Below are 20,718 nucleotides of genomic sequence, written 5' to 3' on the forward strand. Positions count from 1 at the left end.
TGAATATCCAGCCCCTTGACAATGGCAGTGACCCCAGGTAGGGTCTTCCTCATGACCAACATGATGATGGTAAGGACATCAGCTGTTTGCTCTACGTCACTAGTGTTATGTGTTACACGTTGCCTCCCAATTAATCCTCACAGCCACCTGTGAGGTGGACCATACTCTTACCCTGTTTTGTAGATGGGGACCCTGAGATCCAGTTGCTTTTCCAGGGCACACAGCTAGTGAGGAGCAGAGCTGGGATGTGACCCCAATCCTGCTTGACCTCTCATCTTGGTTTCCCACCCCTCTGCCATTCTGCAGGAGGCCTGCCCAATTCTCACATGGCTAGGGGCTCCAGGGATCCCACGCCAGCCCCCTGAATTTCCCAGAAACCCTCTCATGCCCCATAGTAGGGGTCCAGGCATCACAAAAGCCCATGCCCCACATTCTGATAATGTCAGCTCTTCATTGCCAGGCCAGCTGGGATGGTGCATGACCTTGGCAGCTTGAAGCTTTTACTAGCAAGAGGTGAGCAGAGCAACTGTTCAGCAACTCTCTTTGCTGGGGGCAGATGAAGAACAGCCCGGAACCGCTGCAAGTATCTCTGAAGTCCTATCATCTCTTTGTTCTGGGGCTTCACAAAAACGAGGTAAATGTCACCAGGCGTCAGCTTAAAGGCAGGCGTGGAAGAGTTCCCCTTGGTTTGAAAGAGGCCACCACCCCCTGGGTAATTAGGCCAGGCTCTACTGCATTAAAGATGCCAGCAAGGAGGAAAGGCAGTGAGCTGGGAGCTGTTAACGGCTACCTATAATCAGAGAGAGATTGAATTACACAAAGAGCCTAACTGTCCGAGAATTCAAACCAGCTATTTTTAGGCATCACCAAAGGCTCCTGCGGGCTGTTGCAAATTCAGATAGGATGAATTGGGTGCTGCTTGGAGTGCATTGAGGAGTTTTCATTTCAGGAAGAAAAGGGCATCACAACTGCTCAACAACACTGTGCTAGGTGCTTTCTCTATTTTCTCTCACTTGGTGGTCACAGCCATCTTTAAAGGTTGGAATTGTCCCCATTTTACTGATGGGGCACTTGAGGCTCAGAGAGCCAGCAGCCTGGCCAACGTCAACACGGCAAGTAAGTGACAAAGCTGTGATAGAAACAGTGTCTGCCTGATTTCAAAACCCACATTGTGGGCAGCCCCAGTGGTGCAGTGGTTTAGCGCCGCCTGCAGCCCAGGGCGTGATCCTGGAGACCCTGGATCGAGTCCCATGTCAGGCTCTCTGCTTCTCCCTCTGCCTGTGTCTCTGCCTCTCTCTCTCTCTGCATCTCTATGAATAAATAAATAAAATCTTTAAAAAAAAACCCACATTGTCCCCATGGCCTCTGTGGACTTTGCTGAGAGCAAACCAATTCTCCTCCATCATGATGCGAAAGAAAATTTTTCTAGCTATCATCTCCTTGACTCTACACAGCAGAACTATGAAGACCAATATAAATTATAAAATTCAGGAGTCCAAGACACATAACAAGGGGGAAGGAGAGACCTCTAGAACTGGCAAAGGAGGAGCGAGGGATGTTCTGCCCATCCAGTGTGACTTTCCACTATCATCTGTGGCTGCCCTTGAGAGAAGTGGCTGGAATGGAGTGATCAAAGAGCATGACATGAGCCCTACACAAAACTCCCCTTCTAACTTTCAAAGGCAGCAAATTGTCAAAATTCACAGTAGACAAAATATGCCATGTGAATTGTGAACTGTAAGTCAAGGATCTATTTTTTCCATGATCACACAACACACCCACCATAATAATACTTTGTAATACTTCATAATACTTCTACCAAGATAGAAAACAAAACACAGGAGGAAAAGCTGCTCTGTCTGCAGTCCTGGAGGTTTTAGGAAGCAATAAAGGATGGTCAGCACCACGGACAGCCACCCAACAGGGGTTCAATGTAGTTCTAAGAAAACCTTTAACACAAAATCTTGCAAGAATCTTCCAGGCAAATGAAATCTCCTGCAAAATCCTACAAAGCCTTAATATCCTCAAATCACTGGCAGGTCTCTGCCCCTGGGAGGAGAGCTACACTTGCTGACAGATTTAGCAAACTTCTGTGAAAAATGTAATCCAACCAAGAAGGAAGTCCATTTCTCGGTTCTTTTGTAATAAGAGCAAAGAGTCCATGTGCCTGAGAGTCTGTGTCAAGGAAGAATAGCAGGGTGCCTGCAGACATTTGCTCTGCCAACCTTTTAATGCTCTCACTACTGTAGGAGCATACCATCACCGCGGGAACACGTGGGCTGCCTCCCTACGCAAGGCATACGCTCAACCAGAGTGGTGCTTGGAGATAATAAGCCTCCTTTAGATCTTTCCAATTGTTAAGAATTCTGTGCCACTGCTCAGGGAAACACAATTAGGACACAGTGTTAATACCAACTAATAACTCTACAAATTAAGTCTGGTTTCCACCATACCTGTTTCCTGGTGTGTTTGCCCATTTCCCTGCCTAGTGTTGTGTGCCAGTGACTTGGAAGGCCTCCCTTTCTGATTTATTTGTGTATAAATCAGATCCAGAAATGGGAAGCCAAAGGTGCCACAGGGTCAGAGCAAAGATGCTGGCGATTCTGTTTTGCTTGGATTCAGCATACAGAGCAGGAGGAGAGATCAGAGGTCAGGGAAAGGAGGAGGTAAGCTAGATACAAAGAGTTCTCCCAAAAGAGAGGATATGAGGTCCAGAATCCAATATGAGAGGTCAAGGTGTCCACGGCACCCAAACTAGGAGTCAGGGGCTGGGTTCCAGCCCATGCCCAGTCCCTAAGAAGCATTGTGGCCTCGGAAAAATCATGCTTGCTGAGCATTTCCCAAACTCACATTTAGGCTTTGGCATACTCATTCCCTCTGCCTAGATTTCTCTCCCACCCCTTGGCAACTTGAGTCTGGATATCCTCTCCTACTCCAGGCAAAATCCTATGCATCTTTCAAGGCCCTAATCAAACAGCTCTCATCTGTGAAGCCTCCCCCACAGCTGTTCAACTCAGGCCTTTGTGTTCTCTGGGCTTCAGTCTCTAAAGCTGTAAGATGGGACATCAGGAAGGAAGGTGCTTCCAACAGGGTACTCAACATATGATCTTTGCTGACCCTGTACTTTTTGTTCATAGGGCTCTCTCCCTTTCACCCGGAAATCTCCTTAGAATGAGATTCAGCTCAAATGGTGCTCCACTGGTTCCTGCTGACAGAGTCCCTGCAACCCCGCAACACATACCCCCAGGCTAGAACAGATCCCACTGGTGTTGGATCTGTTTCTCTACTGGATGGTGACATCCAGAGGACAGGGACTGTGTTTCATTCTCCACTCAGCCTCGCCATGCCTAATTCATATGGGTGCTCGTCAAGTTTCTAGTTCAACAATGGTCCCCATGCTCTCTCCAGATACCATGTTGCCAAATGGGAGCTCACTGGGAGTGTCAATCTGACACATCATCAACCATCCATCTCCTTATCCAAGCCACTTCCATTCTTGACTCAGTCTTGAGATTAATAAGGCTTCAATTTTCTTCTGGAGGCTCCAGCTGACGGTGCCCAAGCTTCAAACCTGGTAGAAGAGCAACGTGTGGCCTTAGAGAATCCGCGACTCCACCTTCAGTAGACAGGACTATGTTCCCCTCCTGGACAGCAATACAAAAGACTCCTTTCTCACGTGGAACAAAACACCATCCAGGTAATTTTGCTATTGCAGAAGTGGGTAAGCTAAGGGGTGCAGCAGCATCTGTGCTAGCCTCAGGGGCTGTCTCTCACAATCCACCCAACCCTACTATGGCTACAGGGGCAAGACACATCCTATTTTACAGAATCTAAGGTCTTTGTGTGCTGAGGCTTGTATATTTCAGCTGATTGAAAAATCTTGGGGATCCCTGGGTGGCTCAGAGGTTTGGTGCCTGCCTTTGGCCCTGGGCGTGATCCTGGAGTCCCGGGATCTAGTTCCGCGTCGGGCTCCCAGTATGGAGCCTGCTTCTCCCTTTGCCTGTGTCTCTGCCTCTCTCTCTCTCTCTCTCTGTCTGTCTCTTTCTCTCTCGATGTCTATCATGAATAAATAAATAAATTGTTTAAAAAAGAAAAATCTTTGATGGCCTGTGACAGTGTCATTCATAACAGGTGAGCACAATAGTGTGTGTGTATGTGAGAGAGGGAGAGAGACCATAAGCGCCAGTGTTGGGTGGGGGGAGGAATATGTCCAGATTATCCAGCCAATCTGAACATTAACCAAAAGGAGGTCTGGCTAATATCTGGCTAATGACCTACATGGCCTAATTCTTGTTATCCAGCTCATCCTCATCCATGAGGATGTTGTAGTGGCAACAGCTTTCTCACTAAATACCCATGACTCTAAGGCCATCTCTTCAGATAGTCAAAGTCACCATCAAATAACATAAATATTGGCATAAAGGGATCTGTGTGAGCATGGTAAATCTGCCATCAAATTAAAACCTCATTACGCTAACGGCTAAACCAGAGACTCACTGTGTGGACATTCTCCAACCTGGATTTCATACACCGCCTGTGCCTGCTGCCAGCCAGGACTTTGGCCCCGGGTGAACTGAGATGACTCTGGGGCAGTAGACGGTGCAGCCACTTGCAGCAAATCAGCACTTTTGCAAATTGGCAGCACGCTCAACCCCACTGCAGAGCAAATCTTGAACGGGGCTTCCGAAGCACAGGATTTGGAAACCAGAACACATTACGAAGCAAACCAATAATGAATTTTTATAAACAATGGCACTCCCATGGCAGACAGGCAAACCCCGCCTGTGTGGGTGGGTGAACATTCTGGGCAGGCCGTGTCAGCTCCACTGAGGTCTGAGGCCTTATTATTCAAAGCGTGGTCCCTGGCCCCAGCTACCTAGCATCACCTGGGAGCTCCTCAGAAATACAAAATCTCACCCTGACCCCCGGAAACAGAATCTGCATAGTAACAACATCTCCACTGGGTTCACGGGCACATTCAAATTTAGGAAGCACTAGCCCAAGGGTCAGAGATGTGGTTATGGGTTCCTGTCCCTGCCCTGGTGCTGCATGAGAAGGGTAACTGGGAGAAACCCTGCTCTCCATCTTTTGTCAAGGCCATTAGCAATTTTCATAGGTTTGTGGTCACCTTTCAATAGACTAGGTGACCTTGGGCAGGTTTACTTAAACTCAGTAAGCCTCAGTTTCCCCACTGCAAAATTAACACTGATAACCGCCTGAAGAGGCTGTAGAGAAGGGATATGGAATCGGGCCCTAGCAGGCTTGGCACAGTGCCTGGCACATGGCAGATTCTTGCTCAACAGACATTAACTGTTACTAAGCACCCGGAGGGGGGACAGTGTGACAATGTCTGCAGAAGATGGGCCAGCGCTCATGCTCTCCTGCTCATCTCCCTCCCTCCATGTGAAAACTGGAGAGTTTTTGCAACAAAACCAAAGCATTGACAAGCAAGAAAGAAATTCCATCCCTGGAAGCATTAAAGACGTAGGCTCAGGAGTTGGTTTAAATCCTCTGTGGCTAATGTGACACAGACCTTCAGTTTCTCAGTCTATAAAATGGGAGCAAGAGAATAACTGCCTACTTCTAGGGTCACTGTGAGGACGCACTACTCCGCATAAGGCACTTAGAAAAAGGACCAAGTGGGGATGTCTAGGTGGCTCAGTGGTCGAGTGTCTACCTTTGGCTCAGGTCCTGATCCCATGGTCCTGGAATGGAGTCCCACATGGCCTCCCACGGGGAGCCTACTTCTTCCTCTGCTTTTGTCTCTGCCTCTCTCTCTGTCTCTCATGAATAAATAAATAAAATCTTAAAAAAAAAAAAAGGCCAAGTGCCTGCTCTAGCCATCAGTATGGTCATCATCCTTGTCTGCATCACTGTTACAGCAATATGCTTTCAGAACATCACGAAGGCCCTCGGGCTCAGGCTCTAGCTCACTGTGTCAGGGAGGAAGACGGGAGGAGGAGGACGTAGCTGGCACAGGAGGCAGCTCGGAGTGGGAGGGAGAGGACACGGGTGGGGGTGGGGGGAAACACTCAAAGTGGCTGGAGCAGAGGACTCTGCAAGGGCTGTGGTGGAAGTTGGGGTGGGGCTGGGCTGCGGGGGTGCTGGGGAGCCACAGAAGGTGCAGGGCAGGGAGCAGCACACCACGGAGAGGGCGCAGAATGGGCGTGGCGGGGCGTGGGGGGGGCGGGGGCAGACTCACGTACACCTGCGAGCAGACTCCTGGGCCAGTTGCAGCCGGTAGACGGAGAGGCGGTTGGCGCCGCCGCACACGCTGCCGCGCTCGCCTTTGCACCCCATGTCACACTCGGCCTCGCTCACATTTGTTGCCTGGATCTTGTGGCCGCAGTAGCACTCGGCACCGAACTCCAGCCCGGCGTACAGGTAACCCCTGGGGAAGGCTGTGGTCAGGCGGGGGCAGCTGCCACCATGCAGACCCCAGGACTGGGAGATTCAAAGGAGGTGGGAGGACTCTGGGGTTCAGGACCCCCCAGGGACCACCCCCGGCCTTCCTCCCCGTACACCTATCCACGTGGCCACACCGTGTCCTACGGACACCCACCTTATACACTTCAACACATGGCATACTTGACAACACACACACCTCAGAGCCTGGGGTCCCTCTGTTCTAACCCATTCTCTTGCTCCATCAGTGTAGAGCTGCACTAACTCTATCTGTAGAGTCCAGCCCCTTTATTCCAGGAAACATCCCCTAGGGATGATGCCTCCATGCCCCTTGAGAAGAGCTGGAACAAAGGGAGGAGGCAGGAACTCTCAGATCCCCTTGGAAGATGGCTAAACCAAGGTCACATATCCAGCTCAGGAAAAAATTCCTTCCCCTAAAACAAAACAAACAAACAAACAAAAATCCAGGCACTGCAAGGTTTTCAACTTTTTTTTTTCCCATAGCCATGGGACTGTTTCCTAAAGAGGATTCTCAGTGGACACCTATTCTATAAACAAATGAGACATCGCCTGCTCGGCTACAGGGGCTGGGGACAGAGGACAAGAGGGGGTTAGGACAAGCCTGGTTCAGCCCTCTTGCCTCTGAGGCATTCTTCAGAACCAGGAAGGCTTGTGGGACAGCAGCCTGCAGAACCCTGGCCATGCAGGGCAGGCCCAAGGGGGAGCAGTCAGCTCAAGTCTTCACTCCGGACACCCAAGGGACACGGGAGAGATGGACCGACGGACCGGGGCAGACTCATGCCTCCACACACTTCCGCAGCCCAGGTGCCACCTGCCATCCTCTGCTCAAGCTCACCCAGGCAGATGCAGCACGACCAGCTTAAACCAAATGGGCATCTTGGGTGGCTGAACCCCACTGAAATCCTGGAGCTGGGCCAGCCTGTCCTCCACCTGTCTTGTCTCAGTTTTCCTGTCTCTCTGAATTCTGGGTTCTGGGGTCCCCTGGGCCCCTCTCATGATACAAGGAACATTTCCCAAGGAGAAAAGAAAAAAAAAAACCCTTCCAGTAGGTGTTCTGGTTCCAGAGCAAGTGGTAGCCTCCTCTTTGCTCCCTCCCTTGGATGGTGCACAGCGGGGAGGGCAGAGAACAGCTGCCATGGGAGGACACACAAGCAGGCCTTGTGGACACATCCATGCAGTGAGGACACGTCCATGCAGTGAGGACACATCCGTGGGGTAAGGACTCGTCCATTCAGTGAGGACCCACGGGTGCCAGCTGGGAGTGCTTGTCTCAGAAGGGGATCCACCAGACATGTCCATACCCTCAGATGGCTACAGTCCCTGCCATATTTTGGCCACGAGCTCTTGGGGACACTGAGGCAGAATCACCTGGCTAATCTTACTTCCAGATCACAGTTTCTGGCACTCAAACACTCTGTGAGATGATAAATGTCTGCTGGTGTAAGACGCTATATTTGGGGATAATTTATTGCCCAGCGATGGATGACTAACAGAATAGGAAATGGAGTCAGCCTTGCTGTCGTTAGGGTCTCCAGTGGTCTCTGGGAGGGCTTCAGGCTGTTAATCCTGATGTCCCTGCTGTGGCCTTTGCCAGAAGAATCTTTCCAGAATTAAAACAGATCACACCTCTCCACTCTCTAAACCACCCCTGCCCCCAGGGGCTTCCACTGCACACAGAGAAGCTTCCAGATGGCTTGGTTCAACCTACAAACCCTCCTATCAGTGGTTCTTGAACATGGACAGCTATGAGGATCACCTGGGGAACATTTTTTAAATGCCACACCTGGTTCCCACTTCCAGAGAGTCTAATTTAATCGGCCCTGTGATTCTAATGTGTAGCTGCATGTGAAAATCAGAGCAGCAGTGCTCCAACCATGCACCCAGAACCCACAGAGTCCGTATGGTCTCTGTTTCGGAACTCACGAAAAATGCAAATTCTCGTGGCCCCAACCTGCTCAATCAGAAAGTGGGAATGGGAAAAAAAAAGTGGGAATGGAATCCAGCAATCTATAGGATTCCAGGTAATGCAGATATTCACCCTAGGCTGAAGACCTCTGTCCTAGATTATCTGGTCCCCCCAACCTACCTCATCCTTTCAAAACCTGGCAAAAAGTGTTTAATGAATATTTGTTGAATGAATGTCCACCAATCCCCTGATTAACGCCCTCCAGCAGTTCCCCCTTGTCCGTGGCCAGTCCAGATGCTTTAGATGGCATTCAAGACTCTGTGTCCACGGGCATGAGCCAGCCCCGCAGCTTCCCCTCCCTCCCGACAACTCCCATTGGACTTTCTGTGCATCCCTCCCCCTGCCCACCTGAGATGCTGGGCATTGAGGGATGTTTCAGGAGTTCTGGTCTTCATACACGCTGTTCTTTCTGTCCTTTGACTACCCAGAAAACTCCTATTCACCCTTCAAAACTCAACTCAAGATCTCACCTTTGTAACTCTTCTGGAGCCCTCCATTCCATCAACCTTCACAAGCCCCCTGTACTCTAGACAGCACACTCTGCCCAGCACCCATCATCCTTGAGGTCTCTACACTCTGGTTTCCTCATCTGTGGAATGTGGATCATAACGTTTCTGCCCCTTGGGGGTCTTGGGGGTCTTGAACTCTTGCTAAGAGTTCATATTTGCAAAGTGCTGAGAACAGTGCCTGGCAGGGAGCAAACGGCCACCATGTGTAAGCTCCTGCTCTTCTACTGCTCAAGCCTGTTGCTGCCTCAGTCTTCCCAGCTGGCGGGGGAGCCCCCGGAAGGCAGGGCTGCGGGTGACTCATCTCTGCATCGCCAGCACCCAGACACCCTGCGGGCAGCAATAAATATTTGCTGAAGTGGATTACGTGAGTCCGTCTGACTCATCCTCTGAAGCTCACCTTGGCTATCCCCTCTTCTGAGTCTTTCCTGACATCCCAGGCAGGTCGGGGCCCCTTCTGCATTTCCACAGTCTGCGATTCATTACGTCTGGACTCTCATCCCACTACAAGGCCCTCTTCTGCTTACAGGTCTGTCTCCTCGTCAACGCTGTGACTCCACGGGGCCATGAACTCTGTGGACCTCACCTACGTCTCTCCACAGTTTGGTACATTAATGAATCGATATCATCAAGGACTCAGAGTCTTTCCCAAGTTGGAGAGGGCCCTGGGCTCGGGGAAAGAATTATAAAGAGGACGGTGTTTCTCCTAATTAAGGACAGAGGGAGGAGTCCCTCGGGCACACACGTGGTCATTTCCATTACAGCCATGTAGCTGAGATCTTTGGAGTTTGTGACCTCGGAGCCAGGCAGCTAGAGTCCTGAAGGTGGGCATGTTGGCAGGCCACCTTCACAAGCCACCCTGGGTCAAGGCGGCAATGCTGGGGCCCAAGCCTGAACTGAGGGTCCCGTCCCCATGTGCCAGTCCTCTGGGGCCTCGCCCACCCTTGGAGAGTCAGCTCCCTCCCCCAGTGTGTGTTCTAATCAAGAACATCACTGTCTCCTTCAACTGGAAAACACTATAGATTCAGGTGATAGTTTCTTCCTGGGAGACGTCCCATGGATGTCATACAAGCCTCCCTCACACAGAGTCACACCTAAAGGCCTTTCCCACACATGAGCCCAAGTATGGACCCTTGCACACAGATTCAGAGTCTCCTGTACACACAACCACTATTACTTAAAGATTACGATGTATGAACATTAAGCTTACAGACGTGACCTGCCGATGCTGCACATGGTACAAACAAACTCACACCTAGGCCCAGGGGTCACATGAGGACACGATCACAAACTCCAGCTGGCCAACTCGAGAACCATCCTGCACTCGCATGTGCACACGCACACATAGCTACCTCACCCTCTCCTTGTGGCCACGTGCTCATTCTCCACTACGCCCTTCCATGGAAAAGGGAAGAACACCACAGAAGGAAGGAGGCTGAAATGAATGGAGCGTGGGACGTCAGGGCCCTACCGTTCCGCACAGTTGTCCTGGCAACGGAAGATGGTCATCTTTTTGTAGTCGAAAAAGGACACGCCTCGCAGGGCTCGGCTCTGGGTGTCATCCAGGTAGCAGCCGATGTACTTGGCTTTGGGGAGAGGAGAAAAGTCAGATCTGGCTGAGGACAAAGCAGAGAAGGGTTTGCAAACCAGTGGCAACCAGTGTCCCTCTGGCTGTGTGGCCTTCTTGACCTTTTGGTACCAGCTCCAACAGCAAAGCAGAAACGAGAGACTGAAGGTCATGTGGGCTAGCAGACCCCAGACCCGTAAGGGCAGCGGAGGCCAACAGGGGAGGAAGGGACCCTTCTGTGGCCAAGGCTAAGGCCAAGCCCCTGGGCTCTATGGGGACAATGGAGCACTCAGGAAGCACCATGCAGATGCGACCCATATGAAGATGGCTCTGAAGAGCTTACACAGCTAATAGCGTGTTATTTCTACAAGCTGCATTAAGATACTTACCTTTCCTTGGACATGTGGTCTTGGATACCTCAAAGGCTAGATTCTCTTCCTACTTTGGTTACTTCTAGGCACTGGCCTAGTGAGTTTGGGCCGGTGTTATCTCTCTAGGTTTTAGTTTCCTTCACAGTGGGCATGAAAACACTAACCCAGTGAGATCAGAATGGAATGATCGGTGTAAATGTTTCTACCATAGTGTCTTGCACATGATTGGCACAAAGGTAAAATGAGTGCAACCTGAATCCGGCCATTCACAGCACCTGCAGGTACTTTACAGTTTGCCTATATATATGGGCCAGGGTGAGTGCTTTCATCCAAAAATTTTTGAATTATTTATAAAAACCAATTGTAGGGATGCCTGGGTGGCTGAGTGGTTGAGCATCTGCCTTTGGCTCAGGGCATGATCCCAGAGTCCCAGGATCGAGTCCCACATCGGGCTTCCTGCATGGAGCTTGCTTCTCCCTCTGCCTGTGTCTCTGCCTCTCAATGTCTCTCATGAATAAATAAATAAAATCTTTTAAAAAAAACCAATTGTAAACTATACACAAAGTTTTCTTAAAGTAGTAAACATGTTCCTGTACTTCATGGTAAATAGTACTTCTCACACGTGATGACCATGCTTTACAGTTTATGCAAGTGTTTTTCCCCCTGTATGTTCTTATAATTGGGACATGTGCTTTGCTAAGCAGTTTGCACATACTGTCTCACTGAATCTTTACAATGACCTTACAAGTACTAATATTCAGGGATCCCTGGGTGGCGCAGCGGTTTGGCGCCTGCCTTTGGCCCAGGGCTCGATCCTGGAGACCCGGGATCGAATCCCACGTCAGGCTCCCGGTGCATGGAGCCTGCTTCTCCCTCTGCCTATGTCTCTGCCTCTCTCTCTCTCTCTCTGTATGACTATCATAAATAAATAATAAAAAAAAATAAAAAAAAAACAAGTACTAATATTCCCACTCTATAGAGAAGAGGAAGCTGAGGCCAGAGGCGTCAAGTCACTTGCCCAAGGAAACACAGCTGGTCCACGGGGAGCCAGGGTGGACCCCAGGTGATGTGGCTGCAGAGCCTATGTTCTGAACCACCACTTACTTCTTCTGGATTCCAGAGATCCTTGCAAGGACCAAGTGAAGCGGGGAGCATCGGCAAGTTCATGCTCTCGGATAACCAAACAGGCCTACAGAGGTCAAGTGGCTGTCCTAAAACCAGGGGCTCACTGGGGGCAGAGAAAGATTTAAACCCAGGTCTAGGGGATCCCCCAAACCAGCGCCCTTTCCATTTCTCCCCTTGGAAGTATCTGGAGGGTGTAGCCAGCCGTTGCAGAGAATAATTGAGGAAGATACTACAGGCCACTTGGTCACGTTCCCTGGTGGACCCGCCGTCTGTTTCAGCCATGGGCTTGGGCCCCCCTCACTTGCAGTGAACAGGGTCTAAAAGTGAGCGTAGGCTCCTTCCCAAGCATCGTGCCCCCCAATGCCAGCCCACTAAGTGCAGAATCTGTCAGCCCCTATCAGGAGATAGGCCTTGTCCTGATCACTCTGAGTTTCTTTTATAAGACTAAGAGCTGTCCTTTAAAAGAAAGATTGCTTCCCTGGAGCAGGCGCATCACATGGTGACCGCTCTGGAGAAGCCCACATCCTGTCACTGCTTCTTCTACAACGTGGGTCCTTCCTGTCACAGAGGGAGTCCTGGCCCCATGACCGGGGCGTCGGTGCCATTCGCACCCGAGCCGGGAGAGGCAGACCCTCTGGCAAGGGCATCACACCAACTCGGCCTCGATAGTTCCCTGAGGGACAGTGTCCTGGGATGTATTGTACGGGGAGCAGGGCAGGAGGGGAGAAAAGGGGCTTGGGAGGAGGGAGAGAGGAAGGGGGAAAAGGTTATTTTGGCAGCAGGAAGTCTTTGTTGTCAGATCAAAAGATTGCATGGCGGGGCATGTACTGAGCACCTACCATATGCTATCTACGATGGGCCATTTCTTTAAATTTCTTAAACTTTTTAAACTTTTAAGTCCAAAGGCACCTGGGTGGCTCAGTGGCCTTCCGCTCAGGTTGTGATCCTGGAGTCCCGGGATCGAGTCCCACATCGGGCTCCCTGCAGGGAGCCTGCTTCTCCCTCTGCCTATGTCTCTGCCTCTCTGTGTGTCTCTCATGAATAAATAAACTTAATTTTTTTCCAGTATAGTTAACGTACAGTGTTATATTAGTTTCTGGTATACAATACAGTGATTCAGCAATTCTGTACATTACTCAGTGCTCATCATGAGTGTACTCTTAATCCCCATCACCAATTTCCCCCATCCACCGCCCCCCCCATCCCCTCTGGTCACCATCAGTTTGTTCTCTATAGCTAAGGGTTGGTTTCTTGGTTTTTCTCACCTTTTTTCCTTTGTTTTGTTTCTGAAATTCTATGTAGGAGTGAAATCATATGTATAGGTCTTTCTCTGGCTAACTTTGCTTAGCATTTTTTTAATTCACACCCTCAGACGCTTCTCATTAACCCATTTTATAGGTGAGGAAACTGATCCTAATGACAATTACACCTGCCTGCCTTAGAAGGGAGTGCATTTTGGCATCTGGCATATGTTCTGACTGGTCACCACTTCTGTTTTTCATCTTTTCTAAGTAGAATCAGAAGCTTTGAAATCTGCCCAAGTTCCTATATCCTGTAAGTTTCTCTCGCAAATTTTAAACCCAGGTCTGTCCTCACTCGTTTTATTTGTGGGGAGGGACCTCTTCCTCTTGGCCCAGGATCATTAAGAGCCACATTGAGACGTGATGGGGAGAAACGCTACTGCTCCGATATGCTGGGCCTGAAGTTTCATGTGCTGTGGCTCTGGATGGTCTCACCTAAGGGTGAGGGCAGGGGCATTTGGCTGTATCTGAGATAGTGGATCGTGCTAGATGAAATTAAACAACGGTGAGAGTGTACATGTATATGTACGTACACGTGTCCTCTTTGGAGTGAAGTGATGGGCTGTCATGATACTGTTTGCACCTTCAAAGCACCACCTTTTTAAAAAATTATTATTATTAACCGACCTTACTCACCCTAACCTTGGCAGGGCCAATTACATCATCCCTCCCACCAGCCAGTGACGGCTTGACCACTCCAGGGAAGGGCACATGGCCCACTCCTACAGATCAAAGCTAGGACAAAGAAATCTATTTCCCTTAGGTGATGGCGCTGGCAGTCTCTAAACCCAGAGCCACCAAGAGCCAGGATCCCTGGCACCAGAGTCAGCTGTTTTGGGAGAATGAGGCAACCAGAGAGGGCAGTCACAAAGAAACAGAGGACACAAATCACTCCTCTGAAATGCCAGTCCCTTCCGTAGTTGGGTGACAAGACACAATGCATTTTCTCTTTGGCTTAAGCTGGCTCGAGATGGGCTTTTGTCTCCTGCCACCAGAGTAGCACTGAGTCACATGTCAGTCCTCCAGCTAAGCTGATGAATCCACCCAGCTGTGAGGGTCTAGACCAAATCCATACCCAAGCCTGTCTGTTCCCAAAGCTGTCCCTTCCTGTGTACCACAGCGAGTCTTGGCCTGGGAGGACATCTCTGTCCCTGCTAGTGAGACCACCCAGGGAAGGGCAGGGGAAAGAGGGTCCCCTAGAAGAGAGCTGGGAATTGACCTTAGGTCCATCTGCCCCAAAGCCTGGGCTTTTAAATGCTGTGCCACCTCCTCTCTGTCCCTCCCACCAGGCCAGGCATCAGGCTGCGATGTCTCCTACAGCACATGCTCAGAGGTTTGTTAGAGGAACAGAAGTTGCTCTGTTTCCTCATCAGCGGGATGGAGAGAGGATAAATGGTCCCTCATTAATGCCCTGGAGAGGGGATCCCTGGGTGGCTCAGTGGTTTAGCGCCTGCCTTTGGCCCAGGGTGCAATCCTGGAGTCCCCAGATTGAGTCCTGCATCAGGCTCCTGGCATGGAGCCTGCTTCTCCCCCCACCCTGTCTATCATGAATGAATGAATGAATGAATAAATAAATAAATAAATAAATAAATAAATAAATAAATAAATCTTTTTAAAAAAAATGCCCTGGAGAAACATGGGCGTGCTACACTGACCGGATGGACGGGCTGAGCTCTGTGGGTCAGGAAACAAACACTGAATCAGTTACCTTCCTATCCCGGGCAAGTGCTGGTGTGTACCTCCCCACTGACCCTTCCGTGCAGGCTGTAGCCAGCACGACCATGATCCCCCGCCCCACCCACCCATCCAGCACCTGCCACCTGCTGACCTTGTCAGTGTGGTTCCTGCCAACCCGCTTCAGTGTTTTCCCCAGCGCCCTGCCTTCATATCCTGCTGTGGTGGCACAATGTCTCCAAGATGAGGGGGACGTGACGTATGTGAAACGGACAAAATCACGGGCCAAGGGTACCTGGGTGGCTCAGTGGTTGAGGTCTGCCTTTGGTTCAGGGTGTGATTCCCGGGTCCTAGGATGGAGTCCCGCATGGGGCTCCCTGCTGGGAGCCTGCTTCTCCTCTCCCTCTGCCTCTGCCTCTGTGTGTCTCTCATGAATAAGTAAATAAAATCTTTAAAAAAATCATGGGCCACTTGAGGGGGGATAAATGGCCGAGTTCACACAATCTATCACCTCATCTCGGTAGCTATCCAAATATTGCTGAAATGGCAGAGTTGTCCCAGCTGTACTATTCATCTCCAGCACAGGACCCTGTGAGGGGTAAGCCCGGGAGAGCGCAGGCATCTGGAAGAGTCCTCCTGACTGTGGTTTGGCATTTTTCCCCCCTCTTTCCTTTTTCCTTTGGCTTCAATTAATCTTCAAGAAATTTTGCTCTCTTCAATAAAGGTAATTTGTTAAAAGGATAACTAAATATGAACTGATCTGTATTCCTCTGATTTACTGTCCATGAGTCGATTCACAAACAGGAGGCCTTACGATGTGCTAGAAGAAGCCCAGGTCTGGAGTCAACCAAATCTGGGGTCTGGACCTGACCTCGCAGTAGCCTTGCAATGGGACTTAAGCTGTTGGAGGTATTGTTCTCCTGCGTGGAAATTGGGAAGGAAGAAGTGAGATGGACTGAACTGTGTCCCACCCCCAACCAAAAGAAAAGCTGAGCCCCTGAGCTCAGAACCTAAGGATGTGATCTTATTTGGAAACAGGGTCATTGTCGATGTGATTCTTGAAGGTATGAGGGCATTATCAGAGTGGGGGCAGGGCGACCAATAGGACCGGTGTCCTTATAAAAAGATGGCCATCTGAAGACAGCTACAAGGAGAAGGCATGTGAAGAGAGGCAGAGGCTGGAGTTCTGCAGACGCAAGCCAAGGAATGTTAAGGGTTGCTGGTGATGACAGAAGCTAGGAGAAAGGCAGGTTCCCCTGCTGGTGTCTTTAAGAGCGCACACCCCTGCTGACATCTTGATTTTGTTCTGGCCTCCAGAACTGCAAGAGAATACATTTCTGTTGCTTTAAGCCACCCAGTTCCTGCTCCTTTGTTATAGTAGACCCAGAGCAGTAATACAACGGGTACTGTTCAAACCGATTGTCAGTAGGATTAACCTATACACTGAGCCTTGGCACAGAACAGAGACTCAAGAGTCATTTTCTCTGCCACCCTGGATTCTCCATCCTTCAAGATGACCACTCCAGCACTGTCTGGGTTTCCCAGTGCAGAGAATGAAATTTTCTGCTCACACCCAGGCTTCCATGGGGTAGAAGGGAGGCATCCTTCACTCCCGTCAAAGCCTACAAGTCCTACAGACTCAGCTCAACAATTTCTTCCTCCAAGAAGGCAGCCATGATACACCCCATGGCTGAACAGGATCCTTCCCTTAGGATGCCACATCCCCTGGCCCACCCCACTGTAACACTTTTCTAAGCAATTCTCCAGGTACTGTCCACTACTTTTTCAAATTAGAAATAATTGAGGTGCAATGTAGAAGGATTTTTAACACCAGGAAAAGGTGCTAGCACGGGGAAAAGCAAGATACAATGCTATATAAATACAACATGTGCCTGGGAAATTCGAACATGAAGGAAAGAGACGGTAGGATACAACACCAAGTGTTGGCTGTGGCTGCAGGTAGATGAAGCTCTGGGCCATTTTTATTTTCATCTCTCTGTGCATTTTGATTTTTCTACAATGACCACGTGTGATTTTGAGAGTCAGAACAAAGCTATTTTTTAAACATACAAATGTATCATTTTACTTGAGTTAGGTATGTGATAAATACGGGATGGAGGGATGGATGGGTGGAGGGGTGGATGGGGGAGGGAGGGAGGAAGGGAGGGAGGGAGGGAGATGGGAATGTATAGCTCAGCAGTTAAGAATAAGAGCTATAGACAGACTTGGATTGGGAGTCACCTCTGCCTCTTAGCAGCTGTGTGACACTGAGTAAGTCACTTAACCTTTCTGAGCTTCTGTTTTTTTATCTGTGATGGGGCTTCAATTGCTGCCTGGTATAAAGCTGAGGGTTCTGATGCAGTTTCTGATGTAGACTAGACCCTCGACAGGCTGCAGAGATTGTATCTTCAGCTGAAGAAGACGAGGAATGGGTGCTCTGCTATTCCTCCCAGAAGTGCAGACCAATTCTCCCCATGCCCGGGCTTCAAAATCAAATTGGATTTGGCTTCTGTATGGGCTCTGCACATGGCTAGCTGTGTCACCTGAGGCAAGTCACATCTGCTTCTCTGTTTTCTTCTGCAGAATTACAGTATTGATAGTAATAACTGGCATACATTAAGTGCTTACTGAATGCCAGCCTCTGTGCTGAGCACTTCCTGTACACCGAGAAGTGAGCTGCTATGATGGTTAAGGTTCAGGTGTTAAGACTCAGACCAGCAAGGTTCAAATTGCTAGTTTACTCCCTTTTCCTACTGGACAACCTTGGGCAAATTACTCAACCTCTCTGTGCCTTAGTTTCCTCCCCCCTAAGATGAAGTTAGTAACAGTGTCCACCTCACTGGGTTGCTGTGAAGATTATGTGATGTAATAGGTACAAAGTGCTTGGAAGAGTGCCCAGCACTTAGCACACAATCAATTTATCTTTTAGAATCATCTGATAGCCGTCTACTGTTATGCACTTCTCATCCCCAAAAGAAAAACAGAGGCTCAGAGAGGTGAAGTGACCTGCCCAAAGCTGCAGTCAGCAAGCTGCAGAACTGGAAGCTGGGCCCTAATTTGGCTGCTCAGGCTCTCTCGGGGGGCGGAGGGGGGGGGGCAGTTACGTAAAGGACCCGGCAAGGTGCATGGCATACTGTAGGCGCCAGCTCCACTCGCGAAGTCAGGCTTCTTCTCACCCAGCCCCAGGCCAGTCAGGGAGCAGGGCCTCCCTCCCCTCCCACCCCGTGATGGGTTCTGAATCCTTTACAGCTGAAGTCCCGCATCACTGCATCAAGCAGAGCCCTTGCCAGCTTCAGAGAAAAACCAAATGTGTTCAGCGTCAGGTCAGAGAAGCGTCTTGTTTTTATTAGCGTTAATCTAATACGTTGTCTTTCCTCGCTGAACTCCGAATAAGTTAATCAAGGACAGGCCAGATTTGTGTTTTCTTAATAACGCTGCCTGATTCCAAAGGCTGCCTGCTGTGAGCTCTAGGCTCCAGGCTTCTTTCTTATTTTCTCTTCCTTCTCTCTTTACATTTTGTAAAATATATACGATTTCCAGGGGGCACAGGGGTTAGTGTGGTATAGGAAAAGGCTCGCCAGCTTTGGAATTCAATGAACCTTGTTTCAAATCTTAGTTTCTCACTTCCCCGTGTAACCTGGGTTTCTGAGTTTAAAATTGTCCCCATTTGTGAAACAGAATAACAGTGGTCTCTAACATTCTGAATTGCTGAAATTAAATTGGTGAAATTAAATAAGGCAATTTACAACATGGTCTAGCCCACAATGATCACTCAATAGACAGTAGCTATTATTACTACTACTGAGAAGAACAACAACTATTAAGTGACCTATTATCATGAACCAGGAGATGTGATTAGCATTTTACGTATATCATTTCACTCAAATAATATGTGAAAAACAGGGCACCTGGGTGGCTCAGTTGGTTAAGCATCTGTCTTTGGCTCAGGTCATGATCTCAGGGTCCTGGGATTGAGCCCTGTGTCAGGCTCCCTGCTCCACAGAGAGTCTGCTTCTCCCTCTCTCGCTCCCCCTCCCCCTCTGCTCATGTTCTCTCTCTCTCTCTCTCTCTCTCTCAAATAAATAAAAAAATTTTAAAATCTTTAATACGTCAAAAACAAACAGGACAGGGGCTGGTGTGGCGCTGGTATTTAAGAAATGGTAGTAATTGCTAGTAGTGGTGGCAGTGAGAGCTCATTCTCACAACAACTGGGAGGTGTTGTGAGTGTTGTTTGAATCAACTACACCAGAAGGAATTCATATTCTATTCAGAACCTTGACAAGCACAGGTAATTAGATTCACCTAAGGACCCTGACAAGGACCAGAGAGGAAGGAGGATCATTTGATCAAGCCTGGTGGGAGATCAGGAACAATTTCCTGGAAGTGAGCAAAGATGAGAGCTGGAGAAAGAGTGGAGTTGACCTTTGGAGGCACTCCAGACTGAGGGATGCTCATTCATTCATGGGTCCATCCAATCTTCCATTCATTCAAGAAGTATGATCACCATGTCAGTGTCGAGTGCTGTCCCAGGTACTGAACAAACAGCCTGGGGTGGGGGTGGGGAATAGGGCTCTGCCCCCATGGAGGTGGTAGTGGACTAAAGTAGGGGAGGCAGACTACAAACAAGGAAGCAAACATATCAACAGGATGCTTCTGGATGGTGGTAAGTGCTGTCACAAAAATAAAACCAGGGGATATGGTTGTGACCAGATACAAAGTGGGGCCATTTTACTTAGGAAGGCCTCTATGGAAAGGCAAAGTTAGACTGGGGATCTAAAGGAAGGGAAGAAGGGCTCCATGGAAAGATACAGAGGAAGAGCATCCCACACAAAAAGAACTGGCCAAAGACCCTGCATTAGGAACGGGCTTGGTGCATTCAGCGAAGAAGAGGAAGGACAGTGGGGCAGGGTGGGGTGGTGAGGGGCAGTGGAGAGTGTTCCAAGATAAGGTTGAAGAGGTGACCACGGTAGGAGACTCTGGAATCTATCCTAAGTGGGATTACAGTGTATCCTAAGATGTGGGCTTCTAACAAACTTTGGAGCTTGCAAATTACTGAAAGGAGTTGAGAGTGGTGGGGGAAAGTCAGGTGTGTGGAGAAGGAAAGAGAAGCCACTTCATGACTTCTCCGTCAATGCAGCACCTCACACCTCATCCATGCCTACAAAGTGGGGTCCCTTCTGCAGGTAGATCCACAGGAATTTCCTGATCACCTTTAAGAACCTAGTATGTGCCAAGTGCTTTTATAACCACTGTCTCAGTGAGCTTTCAGGAAAAGCCCCAGACAGGAGGGGCCGCTGCCCCTAGTTTACAAATGACAAAACTACAGGCACCTGGGTGACTCAGTGGTTGAGCATCTACCTTCAGCTCAGGTCATGATCCTGGGGGCCCTGGGATTAAGTCCTGCATCAGGCTCTTCACAGGGAGCCTGCTTCTCCCCCTGCCTGTGTCTCTACCCCCGCCCCCCACACAAATAAAACATTAAAAAAAAAAAAAACATGACAAAAGCATGGGAAGGTAAAGCCATTTGCCTAGCCACACAGCTGGCAGGGATGGAACTGGACTATGAATCCAAGTTCCCCAGTCTCTTCTGGCACCACCCCCACCTTCTCCTCCACCTCCCTGTGAATGCTGGGGTCTTGAAGAGGCAGATTCTAGGAAATCCCCGAGGGTGGGGAGGTGGGATCTCCTGGATGGCCTCGGAGCCAGGTATAGGGTGGGACCGAAGCAGGGGAATGTGCTCCCCTGGAGTGAGTCCCTGCCACCAATCCTGCTTCCCTCCAAG

The 20,718-nt window shown here is 49.6% G+C and overlaps 1 protein-coding gene across 1 annotated transcript in view; it reads right to left on the reverse strand.

The window, feature by feature from the left end:
• Positions 1-20,718, reverse strand: part of WSCD2 (WSC domain containing 2) — a 116,154-nt gene that overhangs the window by 32,725 nt on the left and 62,711 nt on the right. Inside the window, 2 exon segments of the mRNA XM_038575454.1 lie at positions 6,207-6,391; positions 10,370-10,484. Of these exon segments, the coding sequence (XP_038431382.1) occupies positions 6,207-6,391; positions 10,370-10,484 (300 nt within the window).

This window comes from Canis lupus, chromosome 26 (assembly GCF_011100685.1).
Source record: "Canis lupus familiaris isolate Mischka breed German Shepherd chromosome 26, alternate assembly UU_Cfam_GSD_1.0, whole genome shotgun sequence".
Lineage (NCBI taxonomy): Eukaryota > Metazoa > Chordata > Mammalia > Carnivora > Canidae > Canis > Canis lupus.